General features: G+C 42.7%; 1 protein-coding gene across 3 annotated transcripts in view; it reads right to left on the bottom strand.

Moving 5' to 3' along the window:
* Positions 1 to 3,750: 3,750 nt before the first annotated feature.
* AFG2A (AFG2 AAA ATPase homolog A) overlaps positions 3,751 to 16,848 on the bottom strand; it is a 232,919-nt gene continuing 219,821 nt past the window's right edge. Inside the window, exons 16-17 of one of the 3 annotated variants that reach the window (XR_011364004.1) lie at positions 4,124 to 4,523; positions 3,751 to 3,804 (exon numbers count right to left, since the gene is read on the bottom strand). Coding sequence is in view for 2 of the 3 variants with exons in the window: in XM_069978569.1 (XP_069834670.1) it covers positions 4,347 to 4,523 (177 nt within the window). In the remaining variant the exon portion in view is untranslated. Of the gene's footprint in view, positions 4,524 to 16,848 lie in introns of all 3 variants that reach the window. The other 2 variants (XM_069978569.1, XM_069978570.1) reach the window with 2 other exon arrangements.

Here is a 16,848-nt window from a genome sequence, read left to right as displayed (position 1 = left end):
ATAAATATATATATATATATATATATATATTACACACAGAATTATACCAGTGACATTCAAATTGTTTGTCGAATATTTTAAGTGTAGTCAGGGAAACCGTGATTGTGGTTATTGTAAAGGTAATATTACTTTATTACAGAGCGGTTTTGTTAAACCTTGAATTATACTGTTATAGTCATGAAACACAGAGGGAAAAAGTTAAGAGCAAAATTAGCTGTTTTTTCCTTAAACCTTCCAATGAAAGCAGTCCATGCACATAACGCTTTAGAAGCATAGTAGCCCCTTTCAGTGCCTTGTACTGAAAGGTTAAAACTGAATGAGTGATGGAAGTGAACCTGCAGTTTCCGTATGCACACAAAAAGTAATGAGGCAGGTAGAAGGGAAGTGAGTGCTCGAGGTGTGCTTATAAACAGAAGGCAGCCTCTGTCTGGCCAAACTCAATACCGCTCTGTGAATGGAACTTTCCGTACACCAGGCTTAGGCAACCTGTACCTCAACAGCTGGTGAGGAACCACAATTCCCATTGGGTTGCGACTTGTAGACGAAACAAAAATGGGAAGACCACTGATTCTTCCTGGCTGTTTCACGCGAGCAAAACTACAACAGTCAAACATAAGGAAGCCTACTGGGCAGGGTCATGTGATTGCTCCCCCCGATCTTTCGATATTTAACCCTTAGGGGACACAGGCAGTTTTCATTTTTGTGCTTTTGTTTTTTCCTCCTTGTCTATATAAGGCCATAGCGTGCGCATTTTTCCACCTAGATACCCAGATGAGCCCTTATTTTTTAACGCCACTAATTGTACTATTGTACTAAAAATTATATGTGTGGTGAAATTGAAAAAAAAAAACACAATTTTTTTTTTTTATTTGTGGGGGGGGGGGGGGGGGGGTTTGTTTATATGCCGTTCGCCCTAGGGTAAAACTGACTTGTTATACATGTTCCTCAAATTAGTACGATTACAACGATATGGAACTTGTATAACTTTTATTTTATTTGAAGGCTTTTAAAAAATTGAAACCTTTAAAAAAATAATATGTTCCTAAAATTGCTCTATTACCATGCTTATAGCGCTTTTATCCTTTGGTCTATGGGGCTGTGTGAGGAGTCATTTTTTGCGCCATGTTCTGTACTTTCTATCGGTACCTTGATTGTGCATATGCGACTTTTTGATCGCTTTTTATTACAATTTTTCTAGATTTGATGTGACCACTTTGGAATTTTTTGACGCTTAAACCGTTTAACGTGCGAGATCGGGAATGTAATAATTTAATAGTTAAGGTGATTACGCACGCGCCGATACCAAAATGTTTATTTATAAAATGGGGAAAGGGGGGTGATTCTGAATTTTATTAGGGGAGGGGATTTTTTTTATTAATAAAAACGTTTTTTTTGTTTTTTTTACACACATACTAGAAGTCCCCCTGGGGTTAGGGTTATTTCCCCTGGGGGACATCTAGTATGACTGCTCTGATCTCTCATTGAGATCTATGCAGTATAGATATACTGCATAGATCCATGAGATCTATTTTCTATTGCTTTCAGCCGAAAGCAATAGAATGCCGAGCTGGGATCAGCGCCATTACGGCGCAGATCCCTGGCCTGGAGCAGATGCGGGGATCGCCCCCTGCGCGATCGCATTGCGGGGTGCGATCATCCCCACTAGACCACCAGGGAAGGGGGACAGCAAGCATTTAGATACAGTTGTCAATTTTGACAGCTGCATCTAAATACTTAATTAGTCAAACAAAAATTGTAATAGCTGATATTCTACCCCAATGGTATAACAAGCAAGTGCAAATGTAATATATATGGGGATATCCTACTGGGTGCTACAACAGCAAAACAATACATATACACCTACAAAAGAATACTGTACCCAGATATAATATAATCACAAACAAATTTTTTATTGATAACAAAAACATATATAAAAATGCAATAAAAACACAAACTGAATCAGATCGGATGATTACAAAAAACATGGGTAAAGTGCATATACGCATATACTAAAGTGCCGGCATGTAACAGGAATGTGCAGAAATGAAACATTACCTAAGATGTTTGTTCATACAATACCCATGAGGTGCGCCCCATGGGTATTGTATTAACAAACATCTTAGGTAATGTTTCAGTGATAGGGCCCTCTATGATATTGGTTTATGGTTATTTGGGATATGTTGCTTACTACAATGAACCCTTGCTGAACATGTAGACTTTATTTATTTATTGTGCCAGGCACTTTACTTGCAGTACTTGCAGCACTTGCATTTCTGCACATTACTGTTACATGCCGGAACCGGAACTAGTATATGCACTTTACCCATGTTTTTTGTAATCATCCGTTCTGATTCAGTTTGTGTTTTTATTGCATTTTTATATATGTTTTTGTTATCAATAAAAAATTAGTTTGTGATTATATTACATCTGGGTACAGTATTCTTTTGTAGGTGTATAAATACTTAATTAGCGGGCACAGCCATTGGACCATGCCCGCTAATAGCTGCGGTTCCGGGCTGCATATAGCACCCGTGATCGGGGCAGTTCAGAGCGAGGTCGCTGCGCGACCCCCCTCTGAATTCCCCTAGTAGCAACAGGTTGTACAGTAACGTCCTGGTGCAGCTAGGGGTTAATATTAGGGATGGTCCAAACCTGCCAAGGTTCAGGTTCGTATGAACCCGAACGCTCGGCAGCAGATTCCTGCTGTCTGCCCGCTCCGTGGAGCGGGCGGATACAGCGGGAGTAACACCTGGAAAACTGGGATACAGCCTATGGCTATGGCTGTATCCCAGTTTTCCAGGCGGTCCTCCCGCTGGATCCGGGCAGACAGCAGGACTCATTACCGAGGATTCGGGTTCGTACGAACCCAAACCGAACTCTGTTCGGACCATCCCTAGTTAATATACTTACCATGGCGTACTGTGGATTATAATTCCTAGAGGCAGGTTAGGATGAATGCATTAAATTCTCTTGAACTTAAAGGAATACTCCGGAGAAAATATTTTTCTTTCAAATCAACTGGTTTCAGAAGGTTATATAGATTTATAATTTAATTCTATTTAAAAATCTCAAGTCTTCCAGTACTTATAAACTGCTGTATACCCTGCAGGAAGTGGTTTATTCTTTTCAGTCTGACACAGTGCTCTCTGCTGCCACCTCTGTCGGATAACTTTTATCTTCTTTGACTGCTTTTAAAAAATTCAATCCTTTTTAAAAGAACAAAACATGTTTAAAATTGCCCTATTATTCATCCCTATAACGCTTTTATTTTTGGTCTATGGGGCTGTGTGAGGTGTCATTTTTTTGCGACTTTTTGATCACTTTGTATTACAAATGTTTCGGATTTCATGTGACCAAAAATCTGCGTTTTTGCACTTTGTCTGGTTTTTGCATTTATGCCATGACCCTTTGAGATAAGAAATGTGATCATTTAATAGTTCGGACAATTACGGACGCAGCGATAGCAAATATGTTTATTTATAAAATGGGAAAAGGGAGTCGATTTAAACTTTTATTTTGTAATGGGATTTATTTATTTATTAAAAACTTTTTCTTTTCCTACAGTAACTTGAAGTCCCCCTGGGGGACTTCTATTATAACTGAACTGAACTCTTGTAGAGATCAATGCAGTACATATGCACTGCATTGATCTCTGAGATCAGTGCTTGATTACAATGGGCTTTTGTAGCCTTTAGTAATTAAGTGCCGAGCCAGGATCATCTTCATTGCCGGCCCAGCAGGAAGCAGGGATTGGTTAATTAGCCGGTCAGATTCCATCTTAATGGCTGTCGCATGCATTATGTCCTAGAGTGAAGTAAAATAGCTGTATGTTAGATCTGTATTTTAGTTTTTTAAACTTTTTACAATTTCAACAAATGAAATTCTCTCCTGTAACATATGTAAATAGCAGAAAACAAAAAAAATCTGCTTAAATTCTCCCCTGGGGAAGCGTACTTTGCTCGTGTCTAACGTGATATAACTCAATTTCGCTTGCAAAACCTTCACAGAGCTAACACTTCCTTCCCATTTCTCAATCGTATTCATTAAGTGTCTGTAGTTTAGGAATGTGCCGTCCTTCACTGTCTGTCAGGCGCATTCTCTCATCACCCATCACGATATATACCTCCTGAGGTAACATGTCAGCGGCTCCTCCGGCAGATGAATGCGCTGTGTATGGGGGACTCAGAATTACTCATTTTAACATTGGAGCCTTCTGCTATATGACATGTAGTATTGGGTTTCATTAGGTAACATTTTCACGAGCCCTTGATTTGGTTTCAGTTGTTTATTTCCAAAATCCTAATGACCTGAGAATTTTAATGTTCTTTCCAATTACAAAAGACAATTTATAAATTATGCAGTCCGCTTTTTTGTTGGTACGTCTCATAAAACTGTATAAGGGAGTCGGGAATTCTGGGCGTCACAATGGTCAAAGCTTGATCAAAATGGTTTCCCGTAATGGAATTAGCATGTATGTCCTCCTGCAAAGCCAATAATGCCGCCTCTCGACATACAGCAGTGATCTGCAAAAAAATAATAATAATAATATTAAGCAGCACATTTTTTAGATAAAAATTTTCAGTTGGCTAAATAGGAAAATTCTGTAAAACAGTACAAATGTAAAGTCCTAAAGTATCCTCATCACATGTAATCCATAGACTTAGGAGAAGGGGGATATTCATAAAGATTGTCCAATCATTTAAAGTAAAAGTTGTCCCATACATCGTATCTATTCTTGTAGCTTTGCATCTTACATTTACCCTTTATAATAATGCCCCCTAAAGGGGTTATGCAACACGGCTCTTGTCTCCAATTCAGGTGTTGTTTGCAATTATGCCTCATTCACTTCAATAGAACAAAATTGCAAAACCTGCACCCAAACTAGAGACAAGAGTTGTGCTGTCTCTGGAAGAAAGTGGCCATGTTCTTCTAATGCCGGAAAAACCCTTAAAAGGGGAACTATAAATAAGTTAGAAGAATCTAACCTGCTGATATGTCCATATTGCACAGGAAGCACCGAGGAGGATGGTATGTGTCTTACCTTCCTCCTCTGCGCTGTTCTGTTACAGTAAGTCTCTTGCTCCATGGTCCAGTGAGACCATTAGGAGCACTGTCCGCCCCTATAATGCTGATCCGCCCTCGGCTGGCCCGCCCCTCTCTAATGATAATTAATGGATCGGGCCTGATCGGCGCTATAGGGGCGGGCAGTGCTCCTTTTGGGTGCCTCAGTGCTCCTAATGGTCCCACCAGACCATGGAGCAAAAGACTAACTGCACAGGTACGACACTGAGGAGAAAGGTAAGACACATATCTTCCTCCTCAGCGTTTCCTGTGCAGTAGGGACATATCGGCAGGTGCATTAGACAGCCTAGGCCCATAAACCATAACTGCACCATTGGGCACAAACATGTCATTTCCATAGCTAAAACATCTAGAAGAAAGAAAAGTAGATGTAGGTGCAATCCTTAATCCTACAGGAAACAAGCAAAGGAGAGGTTTTTTTTGTTGCACTTGATATGATCTTTGCATTTTTGTGTGTTCAATTGGGTACCTGGTTTATAACTAGCCTGCAGAGTCACCATGAAACTTTAAATTGTTCAAGGGGAACTATCAACAGGTTAGACAAACCTAACCTGCTGATATGTCCCTATTGTGCAGAAGACACCAAGGAGAAAGGTGTGTCTCTTAACCTAATCCTCTGCTCCGTTCTGGAGCAGTTAGCAGTTTGCTCCATGGTCCGGTGAGACTGTCAGGAGCACTGGGGCACTGCCCACCCCCATAGCTCTGATCCGCCACCGGCCATCCCACTCCTCTCTCTGATACTGAATGGAGTTGGCTGGCCGTGGGAGGCCGGATCGCCGCTATGGGGGATGGCAGTGCTCCTAATGGTCTCACCGGACCATGGAGCAAACTACTAACTGCACCGCAACAGCGCTGAGGAGGAAGGTAAGAGACATACCTTCCTCCTCTGCGTCTCCTGTGCAATAGGGGCATATCAGCAAGTTAGATTCATCTAACCTGCTGATAGTTTCCCTTTAAGCCCAACAATGACTTTGGTTTTGGCTACTTGTTTTCAGTTGCTGTTATACAAGTTATACACTTAGACATTACTGCCAAAGTCCATCCTAAGCACCGTCCTATCAACCATGTAACTGAATACACTTTTTGGTTGACATCTTGAACTGATAAATAAGTGCAGAAAACTAAATTGGTAATAGTTTTTTCTTTATTTTTTTATAAGTCTGAATGTTTTTCCCCCCTCCAGCTCCCAGGCCTTTAGACAGCGGAAACAGGCCAAGACTGGTGTCATTCTAAAGACATAAAGACACATTGCTGTTGTGAAAAGGGCTCGCCGAATGAAAAGAGATATTGTGAGTTTTCAGTACAGCAGAGAATACAGTGATTGGTATTCACGGTGCGCCCATCTCTGTGAACCAAAGGACCAGCTGAACCCTATTTGTTTGCCCATTCAGCATATTTCTTCTGTTTGTTCATTTGCCGTTGCTCTGCATATGCCATGCTGATGGAAGCCAAAGCAGTTAAGTCGCATTTTAGAGGATTTAGCAGCATGTTTAGGAAGCTTTCACAAAAACATGCGCGGCTTTAGGTGGCTTTGTCATGCAACAATATTACACTTAGTGCCATGCGGCTGGTTTTTACGGGGCCAATGGAGCTAAAATCTACACTGAATTCCTGTCATTGCAAGGGAAACTCTATACCATTCAGAGTAGTTTTTCCCCCAGTCCTTTCTCCATTTATACAATGTTTTGTCTCTGAGAGATACGGTAAACATTCCATTCCTACATGACTGCTCCAGAAGCCGCTCTGACTATAATCTACCATCAGGTGAGAACAGCAGGCTAGGCAAGAGCTAAGATCAGACCCAACCACTCTTATGGGTTTCTTGTGTCTTGTAGAAGCTCTAAGATGGTTGGTAGGTAAGGACATAATATTCATACACTTCTTACCATGTTCTTTAGCTTAGAGAATTATCCAATGATAAAAGCTACACTGTAAATAGTGACCGAACAGTAGTCGTCACTCTCCGAAAATTCAGTTCTGTAAGGGAAGGAGGAGACAGCTGTCTCCACCTTTCCAACGGAACGGGAATGCAGCGGGAGCAAGTGCCGATGGTTCGGGTTCATACGAACCTGAACTTCGTCCCTGTTCGATCATCTCTACCTAGAACCACTCATTTAGCAATAATGTAAATAATCGGCCCCATGTAAAACGGCCATTTGATCTTTTGAGCGGTCATACATTATCAGGCGCATGGCCAAGACAGCTCAAGAGTGGCTTAGGGACAACTCTCTGAATGTCCTTGAGTGTCCCAGCCAGAGCCTTGACTTGATCCTAATTCAGGGATGGGGAACCTTCAGTGCTCCAGCTGTTGCAAAACTACAATTCCCATCAGGCCTGGACAGCTAAAGCTAAAGCTGATGGGAATTATAGTTTTGCAACAGCTGGAGGGCTGAAGGTTCCCCATCCTTGCCCTAATTCAACATATCTATAGAGACCTGAAAATGGCTCCACTGATGGTCCCTATCCAGCCTGATGGAGCTTGAGAGGATCTGCAGAAAAGAATGGCAGAAAAGCCCCAACTCAAAGTGTGCAAAGCTTATGGTATCATACCCAAGAGGTCAAGAGACTGTAACCACTGTCAAAGGGAGGGGGGGGGGGGGGGGGGGGGGGACAGGCAACATAGCAAAATGTAAAAAACAAAACAAAAACTAAAGGGTTTGGAGACATTAAAGGGGTTATCCAGTGCTACAAAAACATGGCCACTTTCTTCCAGAGACAACATGACTCTTGTCTCCAGTTCAGGTGGGGTTTGTAATTAAGCTCCATTCACTTCAATGGAACAAAGTAACAAAACTCCACTCGGAAAGCCGGTGCCGCGTTCTTTTTTTGAACCATGACCCAGTAAAGCACTGGAGGTGGGCCAGCCGGGGTTTCCTCCCACTTGGGGGCAGGCCTGCCCGCCTCCAGTGCTTCACACCTGGCTGGTGCCCGAGAATAGAACGGCGATGTACGTGGGAACCCGGTCTCGGTTAAAAAAAAAAGACCGCGGCACCAGCTTCCCCGCACCAGCATCGTTCTATCCATGTGAAAATCTTAAAGCGAATGTACCATATGTGCACGACTGGCCAGTAGCACTAAGGGGTCCACACTTTACAGACCAATGAAATGTAGAAATGGCCAAATATTTATATTTATATATATTTAAATATTTTGGGTTCGATGACAGGCGACTTTTCTAAGTGATTTATTTTACTAGTTATTGAAATGACAGGCTGTCCTTGTATAAATATTGGCTTAGCCCATAAAATGGCTCCCTCGCCATATACAAGCAGTAGGCTTTCCATAAACAGGTGTTAATTGCAAATCTCGCCACACGCCCATGCTGGAAAGAAGGTGAAGCAGGTAGCGTGCTTCCAGCATCCCTGTATTACTGCATAGCTTTAACGCACTCCAGCCTTTCCATGTTGGAGCTTGTTGTTTGTAAAGAACAGGCTGCCCGAAATACAACGTGGATGAAAATGAGGTGAGGAGCCTGAAATTCCTTTGTGGTGATGAATATGAATGAAATCCGCAGGATGACTGGTGAGCCAATTGTAAACACACTTTCCACCTAGCAGCGCTACTATACATCATATACTTACACCAGGTTCCCACATATATCTGGGAGACACAATAAAATACAGTGCACAACTTGAGTTTTGTGTGTATGTATGGGTTCACACTATGTTTTTTCATCTGCTTTTTGCAAAAAAAAAGGGATAGAAAAATGGATGCATCCGTTTTGATCTATTTTTCTATTGACTTCCATTATAAAAAACTGATCAAAACGCATCCTTTTTTTTTTAATGTACACAAAAACGTAGCCGCCCATGTTTTTGTGTACGTTAAAAAAATAAATAAAAAGGATGCTTTGATATCTTTTTTTTTATACTGGAAGTCAATGGAAAAACGGATGCACACAAATGCATCCGATTTTTGCAAAAAGCAGATGAAAAAAACTGTTTCAAAAACGTAGTGTGAACCCAGCCTTAGGGCCCTATTCCACGGGCCAATCAACGATGTAAACGAGCGCCGATCTGCTAGATCGGCGCTCGTTTACTGGGCCTATTCCACAACTCGAAGATCGTTTAGCGAGGGCTGCAGGGACATTGTTACCTGACTGAGCTGTCAGACTGCTCAGGACTGCTGCGGCCAGTGATTGGCTGAGCGGTCTGACAGCTCAGTCAGGCCGCACCAAAGCTGATGCTGCACCGTGGGATCCGGGGAGGAAGACGGAGCGGAGGAGAAGCTCTGCTAGGTAATGTATGCTGCTCCTCAAATCGTTGGTCGCCCGCCGCGCACCGCTATTCCACGTAGCGATGCGTGTTGGGTGACCAATGATTTTAGATTTGGGCCTAAATAAACGATCAGCCGATGAGAGGATCATTGGCTGATCGTTTTCTCTATTCCACCGAGCGATAATCAGCCGAATTGGGCCGATTCGGACGATTATCGCTCTGTGGAATAGGCCCCTTCCTCATACTGGCCAAAAAGAACTTAGTGCACATTTAGCCTGGGTTCACACTGTTGTTTTTAAAGTTTGTTTAACGGATCTGTTATTTAATGGTAATTTTCAACATACAGAAAAATGTGGTCGACCACTTTTGTGTACGCTTAAAAAAAAAATTGATTTGTTTCGATCCCCCCCCCTTTTTTTAAAATAATTGACATCAATGGGAAAATGGATCCAAATGGATGGTACAAAACTGCATCTGTTTATGCATCCGTTTTTCTGTAGAACGAATAAGCTCAGTGGACTGCAAAAGCGTAGTGTGAACCTACCCTTATTGAGGCACGTGGTGCATGTGTCACTCTTAGATGGTTGTACACCAATAGCTGTAAACCGAATATTTGCTTGGCTGACAGCTACTCTTCCTGTCTTTCGTATACGCACGTATGCTTGGTTTAGCCAGGTGTTCAGGTATTCGCAATGGGAAGAGGGCAGGAAGGCTGCATTCACACGTCCCGTAAAATTGTCCGTGGTCGCGGATTCGCAACCAAGGACAATTTTAGGTGCCGTTAAAGTGAATGAAGCCATTCACTGATCTGTGCCTATTCCCCCCATGCTGACCGGCTTCATATTCACCAGAAGTGGCCTGGACTACGCTGCCTTCCTCTACCTGCAGTGTAGTCCAGGCCACGTCCGGTGAGCGTGTGTACCCAGGCTGCACAGGGGAAATAGGTGAGTAGAAGAAGCGATGACAGGAGTGCACATCATGCGCTCCTGTCATCTCTGCTGTCGGGGGTGGGTGGAGGGGATCCGTGCCGGGCGGTGGCTCCGTGCCGCAATCTTCCTCCGGATCACGGCACGGATCGTGTGAATAAGGCCTAAGGGTGCCTTTACACAGACAGATTTATCTGACAGATTATTGAATACAAAGCCAGGAATGGATTTGAAAAGAGGAGAAATCTCAGTCTTTCCTTTATGACCTGTTCTGCGTTTTTAGTCTGTTCCTGGCTTTGGCTTCAAAAATCATCTCTCAGATTAGTCAGCACAAACCAAAACACGTCAGATAGCCAAAATGGTCAAGCTCAGCCAACACTGGTGAACATGTATGATCATCTTTACTTATCTCTTATCTTGTAACTCTCCCCCTCTATCAAAACAAACAAATGTTCCCTCTCAGGCCATATTCACACACGCTGCAGACAAAACTGCTTTGATTTCAATGCACAATGGCTGGAAATAAATGACTTGTCAATTATTTCCACGGCTGTAGCGAACAACAACCGTTGTTCAATACATTGCGCGAACGACCGTTGTTCGCATTGAATTCAATGCAACACATTTCTCTGTGACAAGAACGGCCTTTGTTTTCATTGAAAACAACATCCATTCTTTTAATAAAAAATACATTGTGTGGACATAGCCTTAGGGTATGTGCGCACTGAACAATTCTCGAGAAATTGTAGCTGAAAGATTTCCGCTTGAAATTCCTCGCCTATTCTGCTGTGGCAGAATAGGAACTGAATTTGAGCAGAATTTGAGCGGAATGCAAGCGGATTTCAAGCAGAATTCAAGCCCCATTTACTTCTATAGGATTCCTCTAGCGGAATCCGCCGAAAGAATTGACAAGTCAATTCTTTGGGCGGGACGCAGATTCCGCTCAGAATTCCAGGCAGAAATTTCCTCTGTGTGCACGGGCCATTTTTCTATATGGCAAGGAGCAATGTTGCATTCACACGGGCGGAATCCAAGAGAATTGCTCACTGTGCATATACCCTCAGTAAGGAATATTGCTTCTGCTAGCAAGTTGTGTAATATGGTGCATCTATGGTCAGGCTCAGGTTTGCAACAAGTAACTACCCCAGGGGTAGGGAACCTTGGCTCTCCAGCTGTTGCAAAACTACAACTCCCATCATGCCTGGACAGCCAAAGCTAAAGCTGGAGAGCCAAGGTTCCCTACCCCAGTACATGACACTTCTCTACACAATGAGTTAAACTGAGGAATCTCACATAGAGCAATGTTTTAAGTTCACATTCAGCAGGTGGGGAGGATTCAGGCCAGAGGTTTCTGTCGCTGGTTCTAACATGCCCGGAAGATTTGTTTCCTCCTATAACATAAACCGTTTTCCAAAAATGTACAAATTATAACAAATTTTATGTCTTTCTTAGAAAGGTATGCGAGAGGGGGGAAAAAAAGATACATGAAAGCATTCACGCAAGAGTCGGCTGAGCGCTGGAACAGGAGCGACCAGGTGAGGAGCAGCACGGGGGAATAAAGCTGTGTCTATCCTGTCTGCTCAGAGAAAGAAGAGTAAACCCTCGAAGAATATGCCATACATACAGACTTTATATGCCATACTACTCTCCCTCTATGTAACCTGCTGCATTATGCCAGTATACATATATACAGTATACTCTATCTGACATTTATATTTTACTTCTATAAAAAAAAAAATATCCAGTTATCCAGTACTTATCAGCTGCTGTATGCCCTGCAGGAAGTGGTGCACTTTTTGGCACCAGTTAATTTGAAGAAAAAAAAAAATCTTTGAACACCTTTAAAGGGATTGTCCAGCGTAAATCTTTTTCTTTCAAATTAACTGGTTTCAGAAAGTTATACAGATTTGTAATTTACTTCTATTTAAAAATCTCAAGTCTTCCCATACTTATCAGCTGCTGTATGTCCTGCAGGAAATGCTGTTTTCTTTTCAGTCTGACACAGTGCTCTCTGCTGCCACCTCTGTCCATGTCAGGAATTGTCCAGAGCAGCAGCAAATCCCCTTAGAAAACCTCTCCTGCTCTGGACAGTTCCTGACATGGACTGAGGTGGCAGCAGAGAGCACTGGGTCAGACCGGAAAGAAAGCAATATTTTCTGCAGGACATACAGCAGCTGATAAGTACTGGAAGACTTGAGATTTTTAAATAGAAGTAAATTAAAACTCTATATAACTTTCTGAAACCAGTTGATTTGAAAGAATTTTTTTTTTCGCTGGACAACCCCTTTAAAGCTTCCAGTACGTATCAGTTGCTGTGTGTGTTGCAGGAAGTAGTGTTTTATTTTCAGTCTGACACAGTACCCCCCGCTGTCATGCCTGTCAGGAACTATCCAGAGCAGGAGAGGTTTTCTATGGGGATTTGCTACTGCTCTGGACAATTCCTGTCTCGGACAGAGGTGGCAGCAGAGAGCAATGTGTCAGACTGGACAGAATATACCACTTCCTGCAGGACATACAGCAGCTGATAAGTATGGGGAGACTTAAAATTTTTAAAAAGAAGTAAATTACAAATCTATATAACTTTGAAAGAAAAAGATTTTCTCTGGAGTACCCCTTTATGGAGTGTGAACCCAGCCTTAGATACATGCTATCCATGTGCCATCATACCATTTTAGCTTTAGAACAGAGATGGGGAACCTTTGGCCCTCCGGCTGTTGCAAAACAACAATTCCCATCATGCCTGGACAGCCAAAGCTTCGCTTTGGCTGTCCAGGCATGATGGGAGTTGTAGTTTTGCAACAGTTGGAGGGCCGAAGGTTCCTCATCCCTGCTGTAGAACATGTAAAGCTGGACCACAACCCCAGCGGACGTGCGTGCATGTATAAGTTCCAACACAATTTTAATAGTTTGGCCTGGTATTTCACTATACATCTTACAGAGCTCTAGGTGCTTTTCCTATGTAAGCAGCCCTGATTTCAGAGACGGGACAAAGCATAAATCATGGGAGTTTTTCAGGTCTCTGGTTGCAGCAGCGCATGCCATGAAAATCAATCCTATTTTTAGATGCAAAGCTGAAGGGGAAGATTGCCATTTAGGGGAATAAGCCGCGGAATTGTGAAAGGAAGTCACATCTGCATGTGAAAAAGGCAGCAAACAAATGTCAGTCTATAGAGAAACAAGTCCGAGAGGAAACGGAGCCGCAAACTTTGCCTAAACATCCAATAGACCAGAGCTGGGGCAGCTTAAGAAATGGATGAGGTGAGCGACTGAGGCCGATGCAGAACATTAAGGAGGAAAGAGATGTCCGTGTATACAAACTCCCTATTAGCGGAGCCCGATAGATTATGCTGGAGATTGTACACATTGCTGGAGCAGTGTTTCCTTTTCCTGAGAGCCTCTAAAGTGCTCCAGCTGGCAAATGGTTTAATTCTGGGAGAGCTGCGTCTAGCGGGCAGCACATTAACAGCAAGCAGGGTTTTCTGTGACTTCCCTGAAAGCGGGATACTGGAGAGAAATGCTGTGCAACTAAGGAACAGCTGAGACTAATGGCGGTTTTACACGGAACGATTATCGTTCGAATTTGCACGATAACGATCGCATTTGAGCGATAATCAAGCGACGAGCGAGAAATCGTTCATTTTGATCTTTCAACAAGTTCTCAAATCATCGTTGGTCGTTCGCAAAAAATTCGCAGATCGTTCCTTGTAAACAGTCTTTTACCGATTTAAGCTATGTGTGAGGTAGGCTTAAACAATCGCAAAACGATTTTTCCGTACACTATATCGTTCCGTCTAACCGCTGATCGTTATGAAAAACACATAGTTCATTCGGAATTGTTAATCGTGCGATCAGGCCCTATTACACAGAGCAATTTTTAACGATTAACGATAAACGATCGTAAACGAGATTATTTATCGTCAACCTTAAATTGTTCACCATATTAGGGTCCATTTACACAGCGCGGGACCCGGGGAGAAGTGGACCACAAGAGGAGCCCTGGACCATGGATAGGTAATGAATGCAGTTTAAGCAAGGGCTGAAAGGACATCGGTAACGATGTCCATGCAGCCCTCGCTAAACGATAATGGGGCCGTGGAATAGGCCCAGTAAACAGGCGCCGATCTAGCAGATCTGCGCTCATTTACAATTATTATCGGGCCGTGTAATAGTACCCTAAAACAGAACGATGGTTGTTAGATACGATCGTTACTATGATCGTTTACTCCTTCTGATCCCAGCAAAACAATGATCAATGTGCAATTACACTGATTGATTAGTGAACAAATGTGGAACTTGAGCGATGATTGTGGAATTACAGCGAACGATTAACGATAATTTTAGGGTCAGATCTAAATTAACAATCAACGACATACGAACGATTTTTCAATCGTTGCCTGCAGTTACACAGAACGATTATCGTTTAAATTCGAACTATATAACGATTTTTCACCCTATTACACAGAGCCATAATCGGACGATCAATACTACACAGCAGGGAGGTGTGAGGGAGGGAGGAGATCTGTAGTCTCTTTGACACTTGAGTTTGGAAAAAAAACACGATTTTTGCAAAGAGCCATCAGCTATGAGACAGGGATCATTTGTTCTATCTCCCTACTAGCTATGTGCCCATGTCTGCAGCTCTGAGCGAGATACAGAGCTGACAAATTTCATCTAAGGGTGCGTTCACACCAGGGCCGGACTGGGACTTAAAATCAGCCCTGGCAATCAAACCCCAGCAGCCCACATACCATATCATGGTATATCAATTCTGCTTCATTTAGCCATGTCCCCCACTACTCCCTTAAAGGGAAACAATCAACCGATCAGTTCCCTGGAGCATTGTATAAAGCACCTGGAGCGGCCGCGACAAGTACCGACCACGGCCGCAGCAGGTGCTTTATAACGGAGAAAATGACTTTTATTCCCCGGCTTGTGACTAGATACAAGCGGGGAAGTAGTCATGGTGGTCGGCTCCCCGCTTGTATCTAGTCACTGCGCTCTGCCTGTCAGCGCGCTCGGCGGGATGATTGACAGGCAGAGAGGCCAGTAACGGACCTCTCTGCCTGTCAATCATCCCCTCTGAGCGCGCTGACAGGCAGAGCGCAGTGACTAGATACGAGCGGGGAGCCGACCACCATGACTACTTCCCCGCTTGTATCTAGTCACGAGCCGGGGAATAAAAGTCATATCAGCTCAAACGGGCTTATTAGTTCCCTTTAAACATGTGAAACCCACCATCAGCACCTAAAAATAATGCTATAACATAATCTGCTGGGGATTTGATGTGGCATATTTATGCATTCATTTCAATTGATTAAATCAGAAGCATCAAATCTGCATTGGATTAGGTATGAACGTGCCCTTAAAGGGAACCTGTGGGGTCTATACCAGGTACACAGCTGTAGATCCCAGCGTACAGGTCAGGGACCTGACCTTTAGTCCAGTGTAAACCTTTATAATCATTCTTTCCATTACCAGCTGAAGTGTCACAGATGTGGAGCAACAGCAGCACCTTCTGCCTCCGCCCCTTCCTGCCCTGACTGATAGACGTATAGGGTGCTGCTGCTGCGGCTGCTGTTGTGAAACTTTAGTTGGTAATGAAAAGGACAATTATAAAAGTTTACACTGGATTAAAGGTCCTGTCAGTGATATCTCCCGCACACCTGTCTGCTGAGATCTACAGCCCTAGACCTGGTATAGACCTCACAGATTCCCTTTAAAGGAGAAAAACATGGTCACTTTCTTCCAGAAACAGTGCCATACCTCAGTTTGAGTGAGGTATTGCAGCTCAGTTCCATTGAAGTGAATGGAGCCAAGTTGTAATACCTCACATAACCTGAAGACAGGGGTGGTGCTGTTTTTGGACAAAAGTTACTATATTTTTTTTAATCCTTTTATCCTGACTATGTCTCCATATAATGGCGGTATAAGTAGTAAGGTTTTAATTATTAAAATGTGTCAGCTGGTTGTGATCTCATGTGTAATCAAAGCTACATAATAAGCTGGTAGATAGATATTTCCTACTGGATATCTATCTATCTATCTATCTATCTATCTCCTACTGGATATCTATCTATCTATCTATCTATCTCCTATCTATCTATCTATCTATCTATCTATCTATCTATCTATCTCCTATTTCCTATCTATCTATCTATCTCCCTCCCTATCTATCTCCCTCCCTATCTCCTATCTATCTATCTATCTCCTATCTATCTATCTCCTATCTATTTCCTATCTATCTATCTATCTATCTATCTATTGCCCATCTATCTATCTATCGCCTATCTATCTATCTATCTATCTATCTATCTATCTATCTCCTATCTATCTATCTATCTATCTATCTATAACTTTCTGTGCATGATACTCTCATAGTTAATAACACCAGTGAGCAAATATTATCACCATACTGTACACGTTACTGCCATACTGTCACTAAGCAAACCCACCAATATTTCCTATACTACCAGTATATAAGTAACAAATAATATCACCACACCATGAGCACGGCCATTATCACCACATAGTGACTAATACCACTACACTGTGACTGAATACAATCCACTATATAAAACACTAATATTACCAATAATACCAGAATACACAGGACGAGTAATACC

The sequence above is a fragment of the Dendropsophus ebraccatus genome, chromosome 7, assembly GCF_027789765.1.
Source record: "Dendropsophus ebraccatus isolate aDenEbr1 chromosome 7, aDenEbr1.pat, whole genome shotgun sequence".
In the NCBI taxonomy this organism is placed as follows: Eukaryota; Metazoa; Chordata; class Amphibia; order Anura; family Hylidae; genus Dendropsophus; species Dendropsophus ebraccatus.
The sequence above is the reverse complement of the archived record's forward strand: the minus strand, read 5'-3'. Positions and strand labels throughout refer to the sequence as shown.